At 41.3% G+C, this 21,620-nt stretch overlaps 2 protein-coding genes across 2 annotated transcripts in view; both read right to left on the bottom strand.

The window, feature by feature from the left end:
* fam136a (family with sequence similarity 136 member A) overlaps positions 1–20,293 on the bottom strand; it is a 47,802-nt gene extending 27,509 nt beyond the window's left edge. The window contains exon 1 of the mRNA XM_080420507.1: positions 20,273–20,293. The gene's annotated coding sequence lies outside the window, so the exon portion shown is untranslated. The remainder of the gene's footprint in view (positions 1–20,272) is intronic.
* slc20a1b (solute carrier family 20 member 1b) lies at positions 370–15,973 on the bottom strand. Its single transcript, XM_080420474.1, has 11 exons — positions 15,636–15,973; positions 12,957–13,673; positions 12,016–12,156; positions 10,680–10,765; positions 10,004–10,100; positions 6,170–6,289; positions 4,105–4,386; positions 2,969–3,602; positions 2,629–2,814; positions 2,407–2,491; positions 370–1,013 (listed from the first exon to the last, which is right to left on the bottom strand). The coding sequence occupies exons 2-11, from the start codon at positions 13,306–13,308 to the stop codon at positions 858–860; spliced, it is 2,139 nt and encodes a 712-aa protein (XP_080276600.1). The 5' UTR covers positions 13,309–13,673; positions 15,636–15,973; the 3' UTR covers positions 370–857.
* Positions 20,294–21,620: the final 1,327 nt, after the last annotated feature.

The raw sequence follows: 21,620 nt of genomic DNA, 5'->3' as shown, positions 1-21,620 counted from the left end.
ATTTGTTTGATACCATTAGGATAGTATACGGTAACCATTATTGTACCATATTGTTGCCTATGGTATAGTAGTGGTGGAACACTGCAGCATTGTTACTTTGAATCAACTGTTGTCTGTCTATCATGAGGCCAAAGGTTCAGTTGATGGGCCATTGGTCATAAATTCAGCAGGATACTGGAAGTGGCATAACTGGGGGAAACCAAGGTGACCATATCCAGACTATTCATTCTCCAATAACAAAAGACTTGTTATCAGACGTTGTCATAAAAGATAAAATTCCACACAGCAATAACCTCGTTTTGCACCTAAAATACTTCTTGCTTCTAGGTTAATTTCAGCATGTGTTATGACTGGAGAAATACATTTGCAAAAGGCTAATACTGCATTTTAATTGTTCGCTCATCTTTCTAACTTGTAAAATAAGATTAACAAAAAAGGAACAAAGTTGTATATATACACAATTGCAGAGTAAAAAAATGGAAGTAGTGGAGTATAAAAAAAAAAGAAACAAAAAGTTGATGTGTTTTTGATTAGCTCTTTACAGAACCATGAGCGTTGAAAAGCAAAAAGTCAGAGCAAAGAAATGCAATCTTCCAATTTGAAGGGGTCTGGCCAAAACAGAGCAAACCACCAAATCTATGGTGAGAATGATGCAGCCAATAACCACAGGCCCATATCACAAGTCCTTTTTTACCATTTTCTATTTTTTTCTTCCTTTCCTTCCTTGGTTGTTTTGAGGTAAGCAATATATTTTGGCCTCACATGTCACATCCAGCCTTTTCTCCTCCCCCTTCTTTCCTCGTGTGCGCCGGTGCGCGTTCTCTCTCTCCTTGCCCACGTGGGGTTTAGCCCAACACTCACAGGATAACGTAGACGAAGAGCGCCATGATGGCGGCACTTATCAGGCCAGAGATTGGCACGGTCACAAACCAGGCCATGAAGATGTTTCGGAACAAACGCCAGTCCACTGCCTTCTTAGAGCGCAGCCAGCCTACTGCTACCACAGAGCCCACCTGGAAATGAGCAGAGATTTTTTTTAATAGCGGTTCCTACACACATTTTCCATTTCAAAATTCTTTACTTTTCCATTTTGTAAATGAATGTTTTAAAATCCAACTGTTTAGCAGAAAACAAGATAAAATGGGGGGTAAACATATGACTTAAAACATTTCAAAATAGAATGATAGGAATAGTGGAAACAGAATTAGGTGGGGAAGGCAGGATTGTGAGCTTGTAGATCAGCTATTGTAGATGTGTGACAGAGCATGCAACCAAGTATAAATCAGGCATATCACCCCAGGTCCAGCACTTGGTCAATAACTGTATATCTTCAACCCGACCAGTAACAGAAGGTTAAAAAATACATCTAAAGTTCAATGACTTTGGTTTATTGGTCGTTAGCTGGAGACAACACACTTGTAAACACGGTTTAATGACAACTATAAATATAGTCACTCCTATGCAGAATGTTGAATAATTTTCCACTGCCAAACATCTCTGCCCAAGAGGAAGTAAACTATATTAAATCATTTCATTTTCACAGCATCTGTGAGCATCGGTCTGTGAACGCAGCCATGAAAGTATGTTTCCTTACGCAGAAACAATAGTCTGTTTATGTTTGCATATAGCGAAGATTAATATTGTTCTATTTGAGGGGCCCCGATGGCCTAGTGGTTAAGGCACATACCACCAATTCAGCCTAACAGCGAGTCGCCGGTTTGATTCCCGGGTCCAACGGATCCACTCCCCGTCTCTCTCACCCTATTCCCTGTCTATCTCAACTGTACTATCCAAATAAAAAGGCAGAAAATCCCCCAAAATTGCTTTAAAAAAATGATATTGGTTTATTTGTGATGCTATATGTATGTATACAGTATATACACAATTCAAAGTTATTGACACATTTTCTTTCAAACTAATTTGGTTGCGGATTTGGCATAGCTGTTTTTGCAGGCTGTGATATACAGGCAGCTCTGTGTTAGAGTGTGCGTTCAGTCGAACGCCATAATTCTTGCCTTGCTTTCGATGACATCAAGCTTGCTGCCTCACTTTGGCCTGCACTCACACAGTGCATTTTTTTTTTACTGTACTGGTACCGACACTTTTTTCGCTACTTATCCAGACCTGGAAATTACTCAAATTCCATACACCGTAGGCACCCTGTATACATGGTCTTAGACTCATGACACAACTTGACATTGCCGAAAGACATGGCCCCATCTCCTTAAGGCACAGCATTCTTAAATCCCAACTTATGCCAGGTTTTTATTAAGAAAGTTGGCCCACACACACACAGACTGCCAAGTTTAGGATCCTTGTTTACTATAGCTGCCCCACACATTAAATAGCCTCCTCCTCCTCCATGTCTCCGTCTAGTTTCTAGACCACAATGTCTGACCAGCTTACCTTGCAGTGGGTGGTGGAGACAGGCAGGCCAATGTTAGAGGCAACCACCACAGTCAGGGCTGAGGCCAGTTCAATGCTGAAACCACTGCAGGGGAAAGAAAACAGACATGAGTTAATCAGTTGGATGTATATGGAGTCTGACTGGTAATGTCTAGGAAGGATGTGGTGATTTGCCAGCATGGCTTTCTGAATGAGAATAAAACGGGTCTGCAATATCTTTACCTGGAAGGGGTGATAGGAGTCAGATCTTTGCCCATGGTCTGGATCACTCTGCGACCCCACACCCAGAGCCCAAGACAGATACCCACTCCTCCATAGAGAAGCAACCAGATCGGAGTGGGCGCAGATGTAACCACACTACCGCTCGTGTACACTAGCCACAGAGCAACCAGAGGGCCGATCGCATTACTGCAGAGAAGAGAATAGGTTATTTCAATAACAGCCAAAGACCTCTAGTTTAATCATGTAAATTGAATCATGGAAAAAAAGATGGATAGCCTAGCCTAAATGAAAGTTTGGTCCCCGATTAGAACACTGCCCTTCATTAACATCTGCTGCATACCTAACATCATTGCCGCCATGGGCGAAGGATCCGAAGCAGGCGGTGAGAATCTGGAGGAACTGGAAGAGCTGGAAGACCTCAGGCCTGTCTGTGTCCAGCCTATCCTCCTCCAGAGAGCTGCGACTACTGCCTGCATCCTCTTTCGCCATCTCCAGTGTTACATCACCCTCCACGATAGTCTCGGGAGTCATGTGTTCAGCCACAGCATTGCAGTAGCTGGTGTAGCTGTCCATGCGGACGCGCTTCCTGTCCTGGCCACCTGAGCCCGGGGCCTTGTTGTCATTATCCTCACAGGCACGGAACTCACCCTCCTTATGCCTGTATTCTCCGTGCAGGCCAATGATGGCCATGGTGTAGGAGGTATAGCTGTTGTTGCGGCGGATAGGTCTGTCGCCTCCCTCGCCCATGCAGTCACCGACCTTAGCCAGATGCAGTTTGTGTAGCAGGTCCTTGTAGAGACCAGAGTCCTTGTGGACTGTGTGGTACTGGCTGTAACCGTTACTGGGGATGTGAGCTGGCCTGTTGTTGAACTGGGCCTGGTTGTTGAACTGGACTTGATTGGGAGTGTTGGTTTGGCCATTGCTCTGCTGCACTTGGTTGTTGACCGCATCTTGATCGTTAGATTGTTTGGGGTCTAGAAAATAAAATAAAGACAGAAAAGATTTATTACAAAGTTTACCAAAGAATAAAATGAAGACAGGAGACTTGTATTACAGTCAAAGTTTGCCAAAAAGAAATTGGCAAAGAAAAAAAAAAAATAATCCTCAGGCACCAATGAGGAAGAACTCGTAGTAGTTTGAAATGCATTGTCTGCTGCAAGTTTGTCAACAAGCAGTCTGGTGTTCCTTTGCTTTCAAGGTGCTGTGTGAAGTCTGCACTGGTGAATAAATGTTTTGCTGCAATTGGAGAGCCCCCCCTTTTCAGTGAAGCTGAAAGGGGGAACACTTATCAAGCTAGGAATACTACATTTCAACTCTAGAACTTCTGCAATAAAGATGGTATGGGAACACCGAAGATGGCGTGCACCATTTCTTCTTCACACTGTTAAACACATGACCCATTATATTTTTGTATAGTGGGGACACTGTATTTTCTGTCCTTGTACATATGATAATCATGTCTCCGACTACACTTACCACCATTAGAAACGCTGTACTCTGTGTCATCAGAATCTCCGATGTCAAAAGCCACTTTGCGCTCTCTGTTGTCAGAATCTTCAGAATCTCCAATATCAAATGCCACTCTGCGCTCCTCAGGGGGGGCTGAGGGCTGGGCAGGGGAGTCCTGATTGGACTCTGCAGTGGAGGCGAGTGTGGGGGTGTCCGTGGGTGCGGGCTTCAGGATTGGACACTGGGCTTCTCTCAACTCCCTCTTTTCCATCAGGGGGCTCTCCGAGGGGCTGGAAGACTTGATATCCCCTAGCAGAGCAGAAGGTCAGGTGAGAGCCTGCTTTGGTTGTGTTCAAACATGTATGCAGCACAGTAGTGGAATATGAGAAGGTACATGTGTTTCCTTTTAACCCCAGCTCTAGGGAACATCGAGAGTTACATAAACAGTCAGACAAAAAAAACTTTTGTCCTACTGAAGCCTGTGTTAACCGTGTTCAAAATTGAGTCTGTTCACAGGATCAGATGCATGGATTATGACCTTAAAAGATCATATTGACACTACCACTAGCAGGCAGCTTATGTTATCCAAGTCATCAAGATTCAACAGAGCAGACTCCTCAAATTACAGTTGTTTGTGGTTTTAAAGTGAATCAGATACTAAATGCTAATATTTTCTTTGTGCAACAATCCCAGAGACTTTTTGTTCTCATGATCAGTTGGCGAGAACTGGTCAAAGCTGGAGCTGAAGCGGTTATTTTTGACCGGGGCCATAGCTTCAGTTACCCTCAGCCTTCAACCCCTGGCCCTAGAGTGCAAACTACATGTCAACAACTTAAGTCAACCTAGGGGCTATTTCAGTTAAGAAGGTAAAGCCCAATTAGTGGATCACTATGACCCAATTAGAATGCTCGTCTGCTGGACAGGGGTGAACCCAGACAGATAATTCTGGCCTAGATTGATCAATCATCTATTTAACCCATTAAAACCAGGAAAGCTTCCGTGTCATTTTCGATTTTAGCGTTGGCTATTCAGAAATAGCAGATCTACAAGCTCACAGCGGGTCAATTCGTGCCATATGCTCAAATCAGCAATTTTTTTTACATTTTAGAAAAATCTTGAAAACTGTTTGAAAAATCTTGAATAACATTGCACACACTGAACAAGACACTGTGGTTGAAACCAGTTTTTTTTTGGCTTTAAAAAAACCCCTCCATTAATAAAGGCTTTTTATCAACTTTTCTGCTCTGAGTGTGCATAAGCCTTATTGGCGTAGCTTCCTTTTCCAGAGTTCAATTAATATTTGCAAAAAAACGCTAAATTCTTTACAGCTAAATATATTAACCCATTTAGACCTGAGGCCGATTCTAAAAACGCCTTCTAAATCCTGACCTAAGTTTTCTGGAGAAAAAAAAAACTTCAAAAAAGTATGTTACTATATACACAGTACTGTACAAAGCAACAGGAACCCCAAAAGGAGTTCCCGTCCTGAAAGGTGTAGTTACAAATAGGGGTTCCCGCACAAAATGGGTTAAGAGAACACACAAGCTGATTTTTCTCAACTCGTTTCTGCCTTGGTTAAAGCCTGATTTATATGCACACCGGTGCCTCGCACTGAAAATAGCCGATCACAGCACATCGCGTAATGCATTGTCAGCTTCTTCTGCTATTTTCAGTGCGAGACACGATGCACAACCAAGTATACATCAAGGCTTAAGAGAGACTACAATGAATGTTAAAATGACATACATTCACGAGTGCTTAAATTCAGTAGCATTCCTTTTAAAACCACACTACACTGAATATAAAATTTGTTTTGAGCTTAATGCAGGATTATGGCACAACACTGGTGATAGAGATATGCAAGATATTTTATTTGATGAACTCCATTCTGACAAAAATAAGCCTGCACTCTTCTTTGCAGTTTTATATTAAGCCCTTGTCATTAACATTTTGACCATACATGCATGTTAAATCCCTGATTTGTTCTGGGCTTAAACAAACCACCCTCTATTTCACTGTGACCGGCATAACCTGTTGACTACGGTTAGAAGAGTAATTCATACGGTCAGTTTAACTGGAAATGTTGACTTACGTTCAATCTTCCTTTTCAGGTGCGGGCAGACGACAAACCAGACCACAAGAGCGGTCAGTACAGCGAATCCCAGAGAGATGAGCAGAGTACCCCACCAAGGAATCTTGTCGAATCCCAGCACTGGAGAAAGCCATGGTTGAGTCACAGACACAGATCAACGCATAAGGGGAAATAAAAGGAAAGGCTTTTTAAAATCAAGGCAGCAGGTGCTACCTTACTAATGACAATGAGCATTCATTCATACAATTGACACTTACATTACAGTTTTCTTGTACACAAGACAGAACATGGAGCCTAGTGACATAAGATTTAAGAGTACTGACAAGCACAAATGTATTCTTATCTCGAATGAAAATTACATTTGTTTTCTGACTAGAGGCAGAGGTTTTAATATCAATGATATAATATGCCTATCATTTAGTTAATCATTGTGGCATGGCATAGTAAAATTTGGTGAGCATGTGTATCCCATCAATATGTAGTTATGTAACAACTTAAGGTGAAAGAGATGGCACAGTGACCTCTGAGTGCCCAGCCAACAATGAATGAACTCCATAAAAAGGCTATTGGAGGGGAAAGTAAGTCAAGAAAATAAAAAAGGGGCAGCCATCCACTGAAGAGTTTGCTGTTGCATAAAATGCTCTCCCTTGCCAAGACTGCAGTAAAGCGTGTGAATAGAGTGGTGGTTGTAAACGCAGTGCAGTGCATGCTGGCAGAGAGAGCGACCATTACAGATTTCCCCAGAGAAAGAGCCACTGCTATCATACAGACGCGGCAGTGTGGTTAGAAAGAGGGAAAACAAGAGCTGTTGAAAATTCCAGTTAAGTCTCTGTCTCTGGTGAGGTGACCTTGGTCATATGTAATTAAAAAGCCACTAACTTTTGGGGACAGTTTGGGATGCAAAAAATAAACAAAGGGAAATGAGGGCTAAGAGATAAGTGTCTCGGTCGCCGTGTTCATTTGAGGGCAGAGTCCACCGCACACTCTCCCCACTGACTCATTCTCACATGCTGCAGTAGGACTGCAGCGCACGGCAAAGCACATAGTGATGTGTATTTAGTTACGCAATGCAAACTCATCCCCTCCAGGAGGAAAAAAAACGGAAGAGGGCCGATATGTCCCACACATAACAGCTGAGGCACATGCCTTTGCCTAGAATGTTTACGAAATAGTACAAGACAGCCAAAAACAGGTGAGGATAAGACTGCCACCATTGGGTTGTAATAGCCTTGGGGTTGCTACAAAATAAGGGTTGTGATAAAATAAAGTGACCCTCAAAAAGGGAGAAAAATTATGTCTCCGTGTTGGAATGAACAGAGGGATATCTGTGAGCCGACACATTATGTCAGAATGATCTCTTCGTGGGTTAGGTCTTTATAAATGAAAGCACTAGCTGGCCATAAACGATAAAAAAGGAAACAAAATGGCACTTGCTCGTCATATGATGAGCACTCCTACACAAAAGGGTGAGTCTATACCACAGCCATGCAGTGGGATGAATGGGATTGCTCAGGAAGTGGAAATGTAACCACAGTTGCGTTCCAAACCCCTCCCATGGCCTACATTACACAATAACATGCCGTGTTTTTTTTTCTTCCCCCCATCCACTAAGTATAGTTCACCACAGATATTTATTACATAGACAGTTAACATGGGAGTTTAAAACACAATTGGCATTTAACCTGAGGACAATAGTCTTAATTTTGTCCTAGGCTCTGTGCATAAACTATACCAGGTTGTCCAGTAGCCATAAAGACAATCAGACTGCAAGTAATTTATCTCTGCTTTGATACGATTAGCTGTTTCTATGCGATTGTTTAGCGTTACCTAAGCAACTGATACCACTAGGCATTTGTTTTTCAGAGGGGAACCCAGGCAGAAAATTAACATTCCAGCTGAAGCGTATTGATGTTCATCAATGGAGAATGGCGTGCGCTGGTCCAAATGTATTATCACTACAATACTCAGCACTGTACAACAGTTAAAAACAAAAAAACATAACAAAAACAACTATACCATTGCAGGTAAAAGGTTCATATTCTTCTACAAGTGCATTATAGTGCATTTTTAAGGCTTCATAACAATTGTTATAAATGTTTACAATTATGCATAACAACTTATAACAAGGTTTATGAAGTATTAAAAGTGCTGGTCATAATGCGAAACAGCACAGAACTACCATACATAGAATGTGCTGTATGATAGTTAATGTGCTGTTCCGTACACATTTATGGGAGTGTCATGAAGTGGGACTATAAAACATATCTGGGAATATAATTCAACTCTGGATGTAAAAGCCTGCTAAATCATTCTCCAATGTTCCATCAATATCTGCTCATGGTAGAAATATTGATTTAAAAAGAGCAATTGTGTCAATTCTTTTGTACATATATAAGGTATCAGAGAGCAGTCCTGATGATCATAGAGCTCCTCTGAAAGCAGTCCCAACACCATACACTGTTTATACCCTTAAATTCTGCATTTTAAAAACAAGGTTTACAAGGTGTTGAAAACCTCAAGTGCCACAAAGTCTCATCTGTAAACAATCTACTTTTGACCTCCAAATTCTTTGGCACGAATTGCATTCATTTCTCACTCAGTGAGGTCTCTGGCACTGGTGTATAAAGTATAGGAATGTACTGTGGTGTCCATTTGCGCCGCTGGGTTAAAGGCGTCCGCCATGGAACATGCTACATGAGTCATTACAGAGCACCATGACTCCCCTTCCCATAAACCTGCATTAACCCCACATCACTCAGCAACAATGGTTGTCCAACTGCAATCCAGGGCCTCTTGTGTACTAACAATCCAACGGTAATAAACATACCATAGCTTACTTTGGGCCAAAAACTACAACTTGCATCTCCCCACGTATACTGCATGGATGGTACAATAAGGGTAGCATTCCTAGCATTGTCGTTCTAAATATTTAAGACTACTTGACAGGGGAAATTGACTGTGGCCAATGACCAGGATTATCCTAGTGCTAAATTGGCTCAGTTACACTTAGGGTAGGGTATACGGTGACAAACTTCCTCAACCATGTGTGGACATTATGTAGTGTGCACATTTAATCCAATTACCTAATTACTTACTGCAGGAGGGACTAGATTGGCAAAGGTGGCTGGAATGCAATCTCCCATGAATTTTAAATGAGAAGCCTGAATTACAGGTCTCTGTAGGAGAAGTGTACAGAATGTGACTGACTGGGCTGTACTATGGTCTATGCTGGTACTGCAAGTGATCTCCTTGTGCATGTCTGCTGATGTGCAAGTGCACATACAGCATTGCATATCTGGCCATATTCTGGCCTGTAGCCTTCATTTAATGGCCCAGGCCAGCTAACTTCTTGAACAGATACTGTAGGTCCTGTAGAGAGAAGAAAACAAAAGGAGCAAAAGTTGCTCATTTAATGGAGTGCCTTGATGAGGGAAATGGCAACAACAAAGAACTCAGAGAGGCAATACTTAACAATGCAGAGTAGCAATAAAACAACTGGTAGTGACAAATTATTGCCAATTTAAAACACACTCTTCACATGTTTTTTCCTCCCCCGTCTCCAAAAGGCACAGACACTGACGTCAAGAATAAATGAAAACTTATTTCCATCTTTCCCTGTTAAAAAAAATAAAAAAAAGACCCACAGAACCACAGGCAAGAGAGCCCCAAAAAACAACCTGTTAAAATAAACAGGTTTTCTGTGAAAATGGTAAACACAGTCTGGTTCAGTCTGGAATAAGTATGGTCATCCGGCTGTATGAGGGAGCAGTTTATTTTAAGCTGTGGCTGTGGGCAGGCATGCAGAGCAAAAAGGAGTGGAACAATGATACTCACTCGGAGCTCCAGTGTACATGATGGAGAACAAGTTGACTCCCATGGTGATGGCATAGAAGACAGGCAGGGCCCTCAGTCCATTGGGCACAGGATCTTTCTATAGGAAAAGGAAAGGCAATAAATCCGCTGTAAGAAAATCTGCCTCATTGTAATTGTCAGGTTTTGATGGCAGAATAGGATGAGGGAGTAAACTGAACCTGACTTTAGGATGGTAATAGTATGAAGACACTACATACTTGAGCAGTGGTTCCCAAACCTTTTAGCTCAACACCCAAACGAGAAATTTGATGTCTCCCTGGGACCCAAACTAGTGAAAATAGCCAATCTACAAGCTCACAAGCTTGTAGATCTGCTATAGATCGAATTCATGGAATTTATTTTCTTTACAAAATTCTTTTGAAAAATGTAGGAAAACGAAGAAGGGATATTTACTAGGAACCCTTTACAAAGGGTCCGCGAACCACAAATGGGTCCCGACCCAGTGTTTGGGAAACGGTGCTTTAGAGAGCCAATGCTGGTGACATTAATTGTAACATTGTTTCCCCTTTGGAATATCAGGCTTGGACTGCCACAGCATTCAAATACAGATCAATGTAAATAATTATCTCCGCAAATGTCATTAAACACATTACAAAAACCTTCAGAGAAAACTAGAATTTGATAACAGCCGGATTACCTTGTGCAAGATGTATTTGCGTACAATGAAGAAAACAACGGCTGACATTATCCCAGACAACAGGGGGCTCAGGAACCAGGAAATAACTGCATAGAAATGAAAGACAGACATTGCTAAATCGTTTACACATAGTAGTAAACAGAGTCAACAGTAAACAGAGTCAAAATTAGAGTAGGCAGTATGTGCTTGTGAACCATTGATATATACAGACAATGTAGCACTTAAAATGTCATGGGATTGTTTTATCCTTTTATCTCAAGATAATATAACCCATAAAAGCACCTGACTTAAAAAAATCACACCCTGTGTGAAGTGGGCGGTGTCTTGCTAGCTAATCACAATACTGAATGGAGTCAACCAATCATGTACAAATAATAAATACATTTATTGAAACACTCTTTATGATGGAAGAAACCATAACTTAAAAAAAAACTAATTTATGTTTTTCTTTAAGTTATGGTTTCTTATATAGGGCTATGCACATGTGTCATGTGACACTGGCCAATCACAGTCCTGAATAGACTGTGATTGGCCAATCACAGTGCAGGGTTAGGCGGGGTACTTTTTGGCCAATCACAGCGCAGGATTTGTTGTACAAATATCCAAACCTCACTTATAGGGGCGGTTTCACCGCCCCAAAAAAAATCACACCCAGTGTGAAGTGGGCGGTGTGGTCATCATAGTGATGGAAGCTCACTTCCAAAAAAACTGATTTTTGGAAGTGCATAATCCTATTTATAGGTTATTAATGTCATCATGTGTCTCGCTAGCCAATAAGTGCTGAATAGAGTCAGCCAATAGAGTCAGCCAATCACAGTACAGCTAGGGGTCTACTAATGGCCAATCACAGTGCAGGAAACTAATACTAATGAGGTGTCCCAACCCCACTTATAGGGGCGGCTACACCGCCCAAAAAAGAAGAACAAAGTTTACAGATAGTGTTTATTTCTCTCAGAATAACTCAAAACTCAGTTATGGATACATCTGCTTTAGGGAAGTCCTACACAAAAAAATCTGGCACATTCTCTGAATAACACATTTATACATGCAGAGGTTTGCTGCAGAACATTTCCCTGGTAACTCAGGCGATATACAGTATGCATCAAAAGGATGGGTGGATAGTTATTTTCATTTGAGCATCGTTCTGCTATTAGCAATACCAGACTTGATATAGAATGCTTAATACACAAAGCAGTGGTCAATGTACTATTGTTACACTGCATTCTTGGCTAGTCCACCAGTATTGCCAATGGCATAGGATACAACCACTAATAATTATGATTTTAACACTGAATGTAGGGTAGCAGAGTTCAAAAGGTTTCTGAGTCTGACTCACCAATACGAAGGAGTTCAAGCCACTTGACCCCTTGTTGGCCTCTGGCGACCAGGGAGAACCCAATGGTAGCACCAACAATACAATGGGTTCCAGAGATAGGAAGCTTAAGAAAGGAGGCAACCAGTTGCCACACAGCAGAACCTAATGAGAATGAGTAAGTTCATTAGTTCAGCATTCAGACATAATTTCTTACTGTCATGATTCCTACATAGCTCTGGACAACCACTTGGCAATATTACTACCCCCTTGTGAGGTCAGACCTGTCCTGCGTTTCATGGCTATGTTATGTTCTGTTTGTCTTCTGTGAAGATTCAGATTGTTATATTGCTTGCCCCCCCCGTTATATTGCCTGCCTGAGCTGCCTCCCATAACACATAACAGTAAATATTGGAAACATTCAACCAGCACAAATATTTCTACAGTATATAGGACTAGAGACATATTCATGGTACATTTTAATGGTGGTTATTGAGTAAAGACAATACAGCATAAACCATGTAGAAAAACAACTACTATTATCCCAACATAAATGTGTAGAAGTAGACAGGAAAGAAATGCATTAATAACCGATGTGGTACACTGTTCAGAATGTTAAAGCTCAATGTGTAGCAGGAAGAGGATCTTGAATTACAGTTAGACAGTATATTCCTATGAATAATACTTGTTGGTATGAGTCAGCCTGGTTGTCATATCAAGGCAATCATATTGTTCAATCATGTATTAATTCAATGTTCTAAAGAAAAACTAATTATTCAGTTTATACATGGCTCAAAAGTCCAGGTCTATTGACAGGCAAGCTTGACTCAAATTCCTAGATGTTAAAATATTCAAAGGTCAATGGTCATGTTTTGGAAGTTAGATTTTCAATAGCACGAAAAGGAGACAACTGTCAAATTCCTCAAATGTAGGAACTGTGAAGGAAATAAGTTGCAGATACTCACCGAACATTGCACTGACGGATCCAGCCATCAACACATGCTCAGAGCCATTGTACATGCGAACATCAATAATGCCCGTCCGGATGGTTTCACTAACTTTGGCCCCAAGAAGCACAGATCCGACAGTCTCGAACACAGTGGCCAGAATGCAGGCTTGTCGCAAGGTGACCACCCCAGAGCCTACAGCTGTGCCAAATGAGTTGGCAACATCATTGGCACCCACTGAAAAGGCTAGGATGAAGGCAATGATGAAGCCAACAATCAGGAGCCACATGTACTCCGTCAGTGGGCCCTGGGTAGCTGCTACAGCTACTGTGCTCACCAGTATCATCGTAGCGGTTGTTGATGAAACCATTGTGTTATCTGGTAATAATTTAATAACTATAATTTGACTAACTTCACAATCTTAAAGGGAATGAATGCCTGTCAAAATAGATTTGCAATCTATAAAGAGCAGCTAATCAAATAAGAGGGTATACAATTGTAATAAATAATCAGTTTCCTCAACCTCTACTGTCCAACAGGACTTCTGAAGCAGTGTAGATTTGGTGAGAAGTTTGTCTAGGAATGACTAAAATAAATAAACTAAGGTATGGTGTGGGCGTATTGCTATCCCGTAATTAGACTTGTTCTGTTACGGTTTCTTTGGAGCAGAGCTATCAAGCAGACTGAGCGGACACCCATTATGCAACTGTAACTGCAGATGAATGTTGGTACATCCTGAAAGAAAGTGAGAAGGAAAAAGAAAGTGAGAAGGAAAAAAAAAGTTTTCAGTCATTTCACCTTCAGGGCTGCTTGATAAGTATACACATTCAATATTGATATTCATGAACAAAATAACACACACCAAGAGCAGAGGGAATACTGCAGGAAATTAAATTCAACATCAGACCAGATCAGTTACATTAATAATAATGGTATTAGACACAGACAGTGTAACTGACAATTGAATGAACATTACACAAAGTAAAATACTTTACACAAAGTTTAATACTTGGGCCGAAAGTGGATACCCTTGACTTCTTTCCAGAAAACACAGAGGGAAGCCATTTTATGGATAATGTCGCAGGATGGAATCAATTATATTACATTTACGCAACCAACGGCGTCGTTTTAGTTCCAGAGATGCAGAGACAGTCAATTGGCGAACCCGAGTGATTAACAAGTCATTGAAGCCAAGAATCGAAATAACCTACAGACCAAAAATACAGCTCATCGTAACGTTATATGCCCACGTGTCGTCATTCATTCATATGATGTTGACTAATCACCCCAAACGCGCTATCCTTTTAAATCATCAATATCATTATCTTCACGAATCTCCGGGAGAAAAATAAAATCGGTCGCGTCTTTAATTTACAAAACGCTCATCGTGGCCATTATTTTACTGTTAATGTTAATAAAGATCCTTTGGGTGCAATGAATTTACAGCATTGTGCGATTAAAGACAGCAAACCGGATGTGAGCAGCTTTTAAAGAGAACACAAAGTACTGACAGGATAAGTTAACGCAGCTCCGTCGTGATAACAACAACAATACTCGTCTTATCTATCGACTCCAATATGTATAATACATATGTTGTTGTTAACGTTCACACACACTGAACGGATGGGCCTCAAGGTTACCTTTAACATTATGCCTGATTTGTACTTGGTCGCGCGCCGTGTCGCGCACCGAAAGCAGCCGATCTACAAGCTCACGGCGCGTAGCATCCACGGCGCAGTGTTGCCATGTCCACTTATTATAAGCGACTTGTTTTTCTGTGAAGTTGTTTGTAAATATTGATAGTTGCGGGTTGCGTTTTTTGGGGGGTTGTTTCTTAAGTATAGTTGCTTATTTGAGCTTGTTTCCTAAAGTTGTTTAAACCAGTTCAACATTTTCATGTCAAGGAACCCCAAATTCAAATGTATTTGTCTAGCTCTGGCCCATAGCGTTAGAAAGAGAATTACTGGACGGTCCAAAGGGACCAGAGCTAGCATTCGTCCCCCCCCCCCCCCTTCGAAAAATAGTTTGTGCCAGGGACACCCCCACCCCCATACAAGATTTGTGCTGTTAAAATGTCACAAAATAATATTTTTTTATAGCCTATATAGTCGCTTCTTTTAGGCTCGTTTTCATGGACCTGGTTGCCTGTTCATCTCGCAGAATCTGGCAACAACTCGTGAGCTTGTATATCCGCGACTCAGCACCCAAATGACGGGAAGCCAAATGTTAGCATCGACTTCGTCTGACTTAAAGAGACGTCTTTTTTAGTCGCAGAAGCCCTATTAGACGAGACAACAATTACATGTTTTCAATTGGGGGGAAGTGTCGACTTGAGAGCTCACTTTACAGTTGAAAAGGATGCCATTTTTGCCGAGCGAAAATGTCCCGTGCGGTGAACAATGTAGAGAGACGTCAATGTAATTCATTCATAACATAAGTATAAATGAGCCTATATAACGCCACATCACATGGTTTGTCGAGGTTATGAATACAACGTTAGGTAAAAAAAGATTTCGTAACGTCGTGTCACACGTTTTGGGGGAAAGATGCCAGTATCTAAACAACACTGACGGCTCCATCATGCTAACATTAGCCTAACCTAGGGGAGGGAACGCGGTAAAGTAAAGCCGATTGAATCACCAAGTCCACACTCTCTCTTGACACATTGATAATAAAAAAAATGAGGTTTAAACTTACCACACGTTGCACTTGTCAATTCTGAGAAGAACGAGGCGGTTTTTGCTAGCAAAGAAAGCTATTCACTATCACCCAGCCCGCGCTCGAGTCACAGAGGCGTTATGAAGGATAGCGCGCGCGGGATAACGGAAATTAAACGATTATTTTAAACAAAACAAAAACACTAAAGTCAGCCCTTTGTTAAAACGAATGACCATTATCTGGATGGTGGCGTGTCCTGTCCGCGGCAATAACTGTCGTTGGTGTTGGAAAAACCCCGTAGGAAATCCAGAAATATCTAGTTTTGAATGAGTCACGAGCGTCACTCCTCAACGCCGCGTGCCGTGCGTAGAATTTGCCGGTAGCTCTAGTCTAGTGGCCCGCAGGCAGCCAGGCGTTGCTCTTTTTAACACAGTGACGTCACGTTGCTGTGGATACGCCCCCATAATACGCCCTGCTGCTGCGATCCCCGCCCACACACCGCACAGTCAACACTGTCATCACCTCGCTTGTAAGTTGTTATGTCACACAGTGGTGGTGGTGGTGGGGGGGACAGCATCACAATTCGCAGTCAGACAGTAACTAAGCTCATTAAGTTAATGACATTAACTTACTTGAATACTACTTAAAGTGCAGTATATATCTGTATTCTATTTGAGTATTTGTAATTTTGGATACTTGACTTTCACTCCAATACATTTCAAAGTCCAACTAGAAAAAGTGCTCCTCGGAGCACAGGTCTCCCCCAGGTCAGGTAGGTTACTGGGCCAGCAATGTTCGGAATTCGCCAATCAGGATGGAATATGAAAAATCTGACGGATATGTCTTCATCACTTTACTATAGAGATAATGTGTAATTTGCGTGATGTTTGGATAACATTTGTGGGAGTAATATGAAAAATCACACCCAGTGTGTGAAGTGAGCGGTGTCATCACAGTGATGGAAGCTCGCTTTTAAAAAAAATGATTTTTTTGAAGTGCGTGGTACTATTTATAGGTTATTAATTTCATCATGCGTCTCGCTAGCTAATCAAAGCAAAGGGTCTGAATAAAGTCAGCCAATCACGGTACGGCGAAAAGGGTGTGAATAGAGTCAGCCAATCACAGTACAGGGAAGGACGGAAAGGGTGTGAATAGAGTCAGCCAATCACAGTACAGGGAAGGACGAATTCCCAACCCCACTTATAGGAGCGGCTACACCGCTCAAAAAGATGTTTAGCAAAAATCGCCCCCCTGGTGGCGCTATGACAAGGCAATGTTAGGGTGGCATTTGTTCCTCAACGTAGTGCGAATGTGCGTGCAAATCGGGCGCTGCGTTCATGATTTGCAGCATTTTGTTCAAAACGGGCCACTCCTGCAAACTTTAGATGTCAATCTTAGCCAATCAGGATGGAACATGAAAAATCAAACAGCTCCGTCGTGATCACATGACTATAGAGATTATGTGTACCGATTTGCGTGAAATTTGGATAAAATCTGAAGGGAGTAATATTTTTTTTTTACATTATTAAGTCGGCCTCCTGGTGGCGCTATAAAAGACAGATGTGACAACTAGGGTTGAGTACTCTGTCCACCACTATGCAAGATTACCATCTTATAACAGTACTCATACTTTTTCATTTCAAGGAACCCCATAACTCTGTGCAAATGGAACCAAACGGACCATTTGGTTCCATTTGTACACACCAAACGGTCCATTTGGAAATGATTTCAGTGGCAAGGCCACTTGACCTTTGGTGTTGCATATTATTTTGAGGGCACAAGGCCAAATTCCAGGGCAGGAAAGCCAAAACAATAACCCAACCAATAATTTGAAGAATACGGAAATAATTTGATATATTAAATTATTATTTTTTTGTTTTTGTTTTTTAACACATAGTAGAACTATCAGTGAAATACATAAATATAAATCTGTTTAAAAAATTAAATAATGTATTGGTATTTGGTGTATAAGGACCTATTTTTTCCCTTTTTTTGTATCTGTCCTGTGTTTCATAACTGCCTTAGGCCTCCTGCGATGACAACATTCAAGAAAGCATCTACATAGCCTACTGTTATGTGTGTGGTATTCCTGTGACTGTCTGTGTTTGGCATCATCCATGGAAGTGATTCTCAATCATTTTAATATAAAGGAGAGAGCCCCATTTGATACGATTTTCATCTCTGGATGCAAATCTAAGAAATTTTTTAGTGTTAGAGATGGTCCGATATGGTCTGTCATTTGGTCCTGAATTCCTTTACTGTTTATGTACTGTATGGTATTCCTGTCATTTTGTGTCTCCCACCTGCCCTGAGGGGTTTGGATGAGGCAGACAGACAGGCAGACAGACATTCAAATAGATCGGAGACAGACTGTTCTTTGCTTTCTTTGGCAATGTAAATGTATGTTATCTCATACCAATAAAGCCCTTTGAATTGAATTAAATTGACTGTCAACAAACATACACCCTCCTCAAATTAGTATGGGATTTATTTTCTTCTTAAAAATATATCTTGTATCTCTTTCTTACTTACTTACGTACTCACTTACATACTTACTTACTTACTTTGTGGCTTATGCACATGGTTAGTATCCTTGTTGATTGAAAGATCTAACAATCGATCGATCGATCGATCGATCAATCGATCATTCGATCAATCGATCATTCGATCAATCGACCAATCGATCAATCGATCAATCGATCAATCGATCTGTCTATCTATCTACAGTAAATAGTAGTCTTGTCACCAATGTCAGAAATGGTTCAAATGTCAGGGTGAGCAGCATCAACAGTCACCCATACTAAACAACTCAATTAAACTACGTTATAAAAAGGCTCCCTGGCTAATAAGCCTTACATGTCTTACTACATTATAATTGCCCTCTATAACAAAAAATAATAATATATATGGCTTATTAGCCAGGGATCCTTTTAAGACATTGGTGTGCATGAAAAAAAAAGAATTGCTGTCTGAATAAAGCTTTACAGCACCACTCGGACATTTAAAAAAACTAAAATCTCTTAGCATTAAAATCCTTTTCTCAAATCAATATTCTCAAGGACTGGTGAAGACAATTACATTAAGCAGCTACATCAACTGAATGAAACGCAGACTATTAGGAAGCTGAATCGATTGTGTAATGTGTATTATCATAGTTGTTTTTGTTTTACAGAAAATGTATATGAAGCCTCAGAAAATGTATATGAAGCTGACCCATTTTAGTGTTTTCTGTGATGCATACATACTGTAATACAAACTAGATTAGAGTCTTAAAAACCCTGATAGCAGCTCGCCCCTGGGTTCACGAAGATGCACAGAAAACTGAAATTCCATGTCAGCAGTTTTTGATAATATTTTGGGATGGACGACCGACCACCATCACCATCCCAAGGACAAAATTACTTGGGCACCCAGCCCAAAACAGGCAAATGTTGAAAGTGGCATTTATTAAAATGGAAGCTTGTAAAATACAGAATCATGTATACATTACCAATGTAAGCAGACAAATATGTCAACTGTAGCCTATTGTGTCAATGTCAAGTGCAGACCAGTGCAATGGGAAATGAGGACATGGGTGCTTTACGAGGAAATTGTTGCAATCGATATGCCATTATCCTCTCTAGGCACTAATGTGATGAAAGTTTACTCTATAAATATAATATAATATTCATATTTTAAACCAATTTGTTTGTTTAATTAACGAACAAGAATATCTGTTTGCTGATCGATTGCTGGGAAACTTTGCATGCACATTCCCACTATGCCAAAGAAGAACCTCCATCCCAAATTTTTCTTCTAATCTTTTTATGGTGGCGCTACAACAGCCCACTTCACGTTTTGGTCTATAATTCTTGAACCAAAGGTTGTACGATCAACATCTTTTTCCCCCTAGATTCCTTGGATTATGACGCAACGTTTGTGCCAGATTACATTTTCTGCCATAATGCACACTTTTTGCTATATTCCTACAGGTTCTTTCCAAAACTCACACAAATCAGTACACATTATCTCTGGGGTCATGTGATCAAGATGTGTGAGTCAGATTTTTCAGATCTCATTCCAATTAACTGCCTTCCAAAGTTTGCAGGGTAGGCAACCTGGCCTGGCGGAGACCTGTGCACCGAGGAGCACACTTTTCTAGTTATTGTCTCCGCCAGGCCGAAAGGCATGGCGAGAGTATGTTTTACCCCCTGTCCGTCCGTCCGTGTGTCTGTGTGTGTGTGTGTGTGTGTGTGTCTGTGAACAGCTAATCTCTGGCACCGTTGGCTTGATCGCAGCGAAACTGTGCACACACACTCCCTGGATGCCAGAGCAGAACCTCTGCCCCAAATCTTTCACATGGGCCTTTTGTAGCGCCACCAGGAGGCCGATTTGTGCAAAACAAATTTTTGGACAGTACTCCTACATATTTTGTCCAAAAATCCTGCAAATCGGTACACAGTATCTCTATAGTCATTAAACAAAACCGATCTTTCAGATTTTTCATATTCCATCCTGATTGACTAAAATTGGCTTACTCAGTTTTGAACAAAATGCCTCAAATCATGAACACAGCATGCAATTTCCGTGAAATTTTGCACACACATTCCCACTAGGCCGAGGAAGAAATGCCACTTGATGCCAATTTTCAAATCAGCCTCATGGTGGCGCTATAACAGGCCGATTCGTGTTTTTACCTATAACTGCAAAGATCTGTGTAAAACTTTGTATGTGCACTCCCTTTGCCTTGCATTTTTCCCATCTGCCCTTTATAGCGCCATCAGGAGTCCGACTTATGTAAAACACATTTTTGGATAATAAGCCTTCAGATTTGATCAAAATTTCGCAAAATCGGTACAAATGATCTCTATCGTCATGTGATCAAGACCGATCTGTTAGATTTTTCATATTCCGTCCTGATTGGCTAAGATTGACATCTAAAGTTTGGAGGAGTGGCCCGTTTTCAACAAAATGCCGCAAATCATGAACGCAGTGTCCGATTTGCACTGAAACTTTACACGCTCATTCGCACTACGTTGAGAAACAAATGCCACCCTTTTAACATTGCCCTATTATAGCGCCACCAGGAGGCCACTTTTCTTTTTTATATTAGTCCTACAAATTTTGTCCAAACATCATGCAAATCGGTACACATTATCTCTGTAGTCAAGTGATCAAGATGGTTCCGCCCAATTTTTCCTATTCCATCCTGATTGGTGAATTCCGAACATTGCTGGCCCACAACAACCTACCTGACCTGGCGGAGACCTGTGCTTTTCTAGTTTTATTATTGTTTATAATGGTCCTGCACCAGTAACATCTGTGCATGTGCATAACAGTTTCTTTTGCAGTGGTCCTCCCATGTGACATCAAGTGCCGAATCATAGCATTCTTGTTTCAACGCCATCCAGGGCCTTTTCCTGCTTTACTGTAACCGTCCATGTCTTGGCCCTATATAGCAGTATTGATTCTACTGTAGCCACAAACAGCCGCTTCTTGAGGTCATCTCTCATCTCAGATTTCCACACTCTCATCACGTAGAAGGCATTCCAGGCAAGTGCCCTCCAGACCTTCAGATCCTGTTCAACGAGGCAGTCTAGGCACAGAGATATTTGAAGTCCTTGACTACCTCAAGCACTGTATGTATAGGCCTATGCTGGTAGTAGCAATGGTTATATCATCCTTGTTGAATGCCATAACTTTAGTTTTCTTGGCATTGAGCTTATGAGGCAGATCTTCCTGCACTCTATTTCTACTGCCAGTTGTAGTTCCCTGCCTCTAGACTATAGAGCAATGTGATGGGATGTACTCAGTACTCACTGACTTTTCCTCGGGACCAGCGTGAAACCCAGGGTCTCCTCACTGCCACTGATTGCGAGTCTCAGGGCATGGACCATTGCCACAATAAACAGGAAGGGGGTCAGGGTCACCCTGAACTCTTTAGTCTTGCCATCGTGGGTCAGAACCTTGGCTTGAGTCAAAATATACTGCTCTACAAAGCCTAGGCTAACTACATTTTTGGACACATTGACTTATTTATTTATC

This window comes from Gymnoscopelus braueri (genome assembly GCF_963280865.1).
Source record: "Gymnoscopelus braueri genome assembly, chromosome: 22".
Lineage (NCBI taxonomy): Eukaryota > Metazoa > Chordata > Actinopteri > Myctophiformes > Myctophidae > Gymnoscopelus > Gymnoscopelus braueri.
Note: the sequence above shows the minus strand (reverse complement) of the source record. Positions and strands in the feature narration are given on the sequence as shown.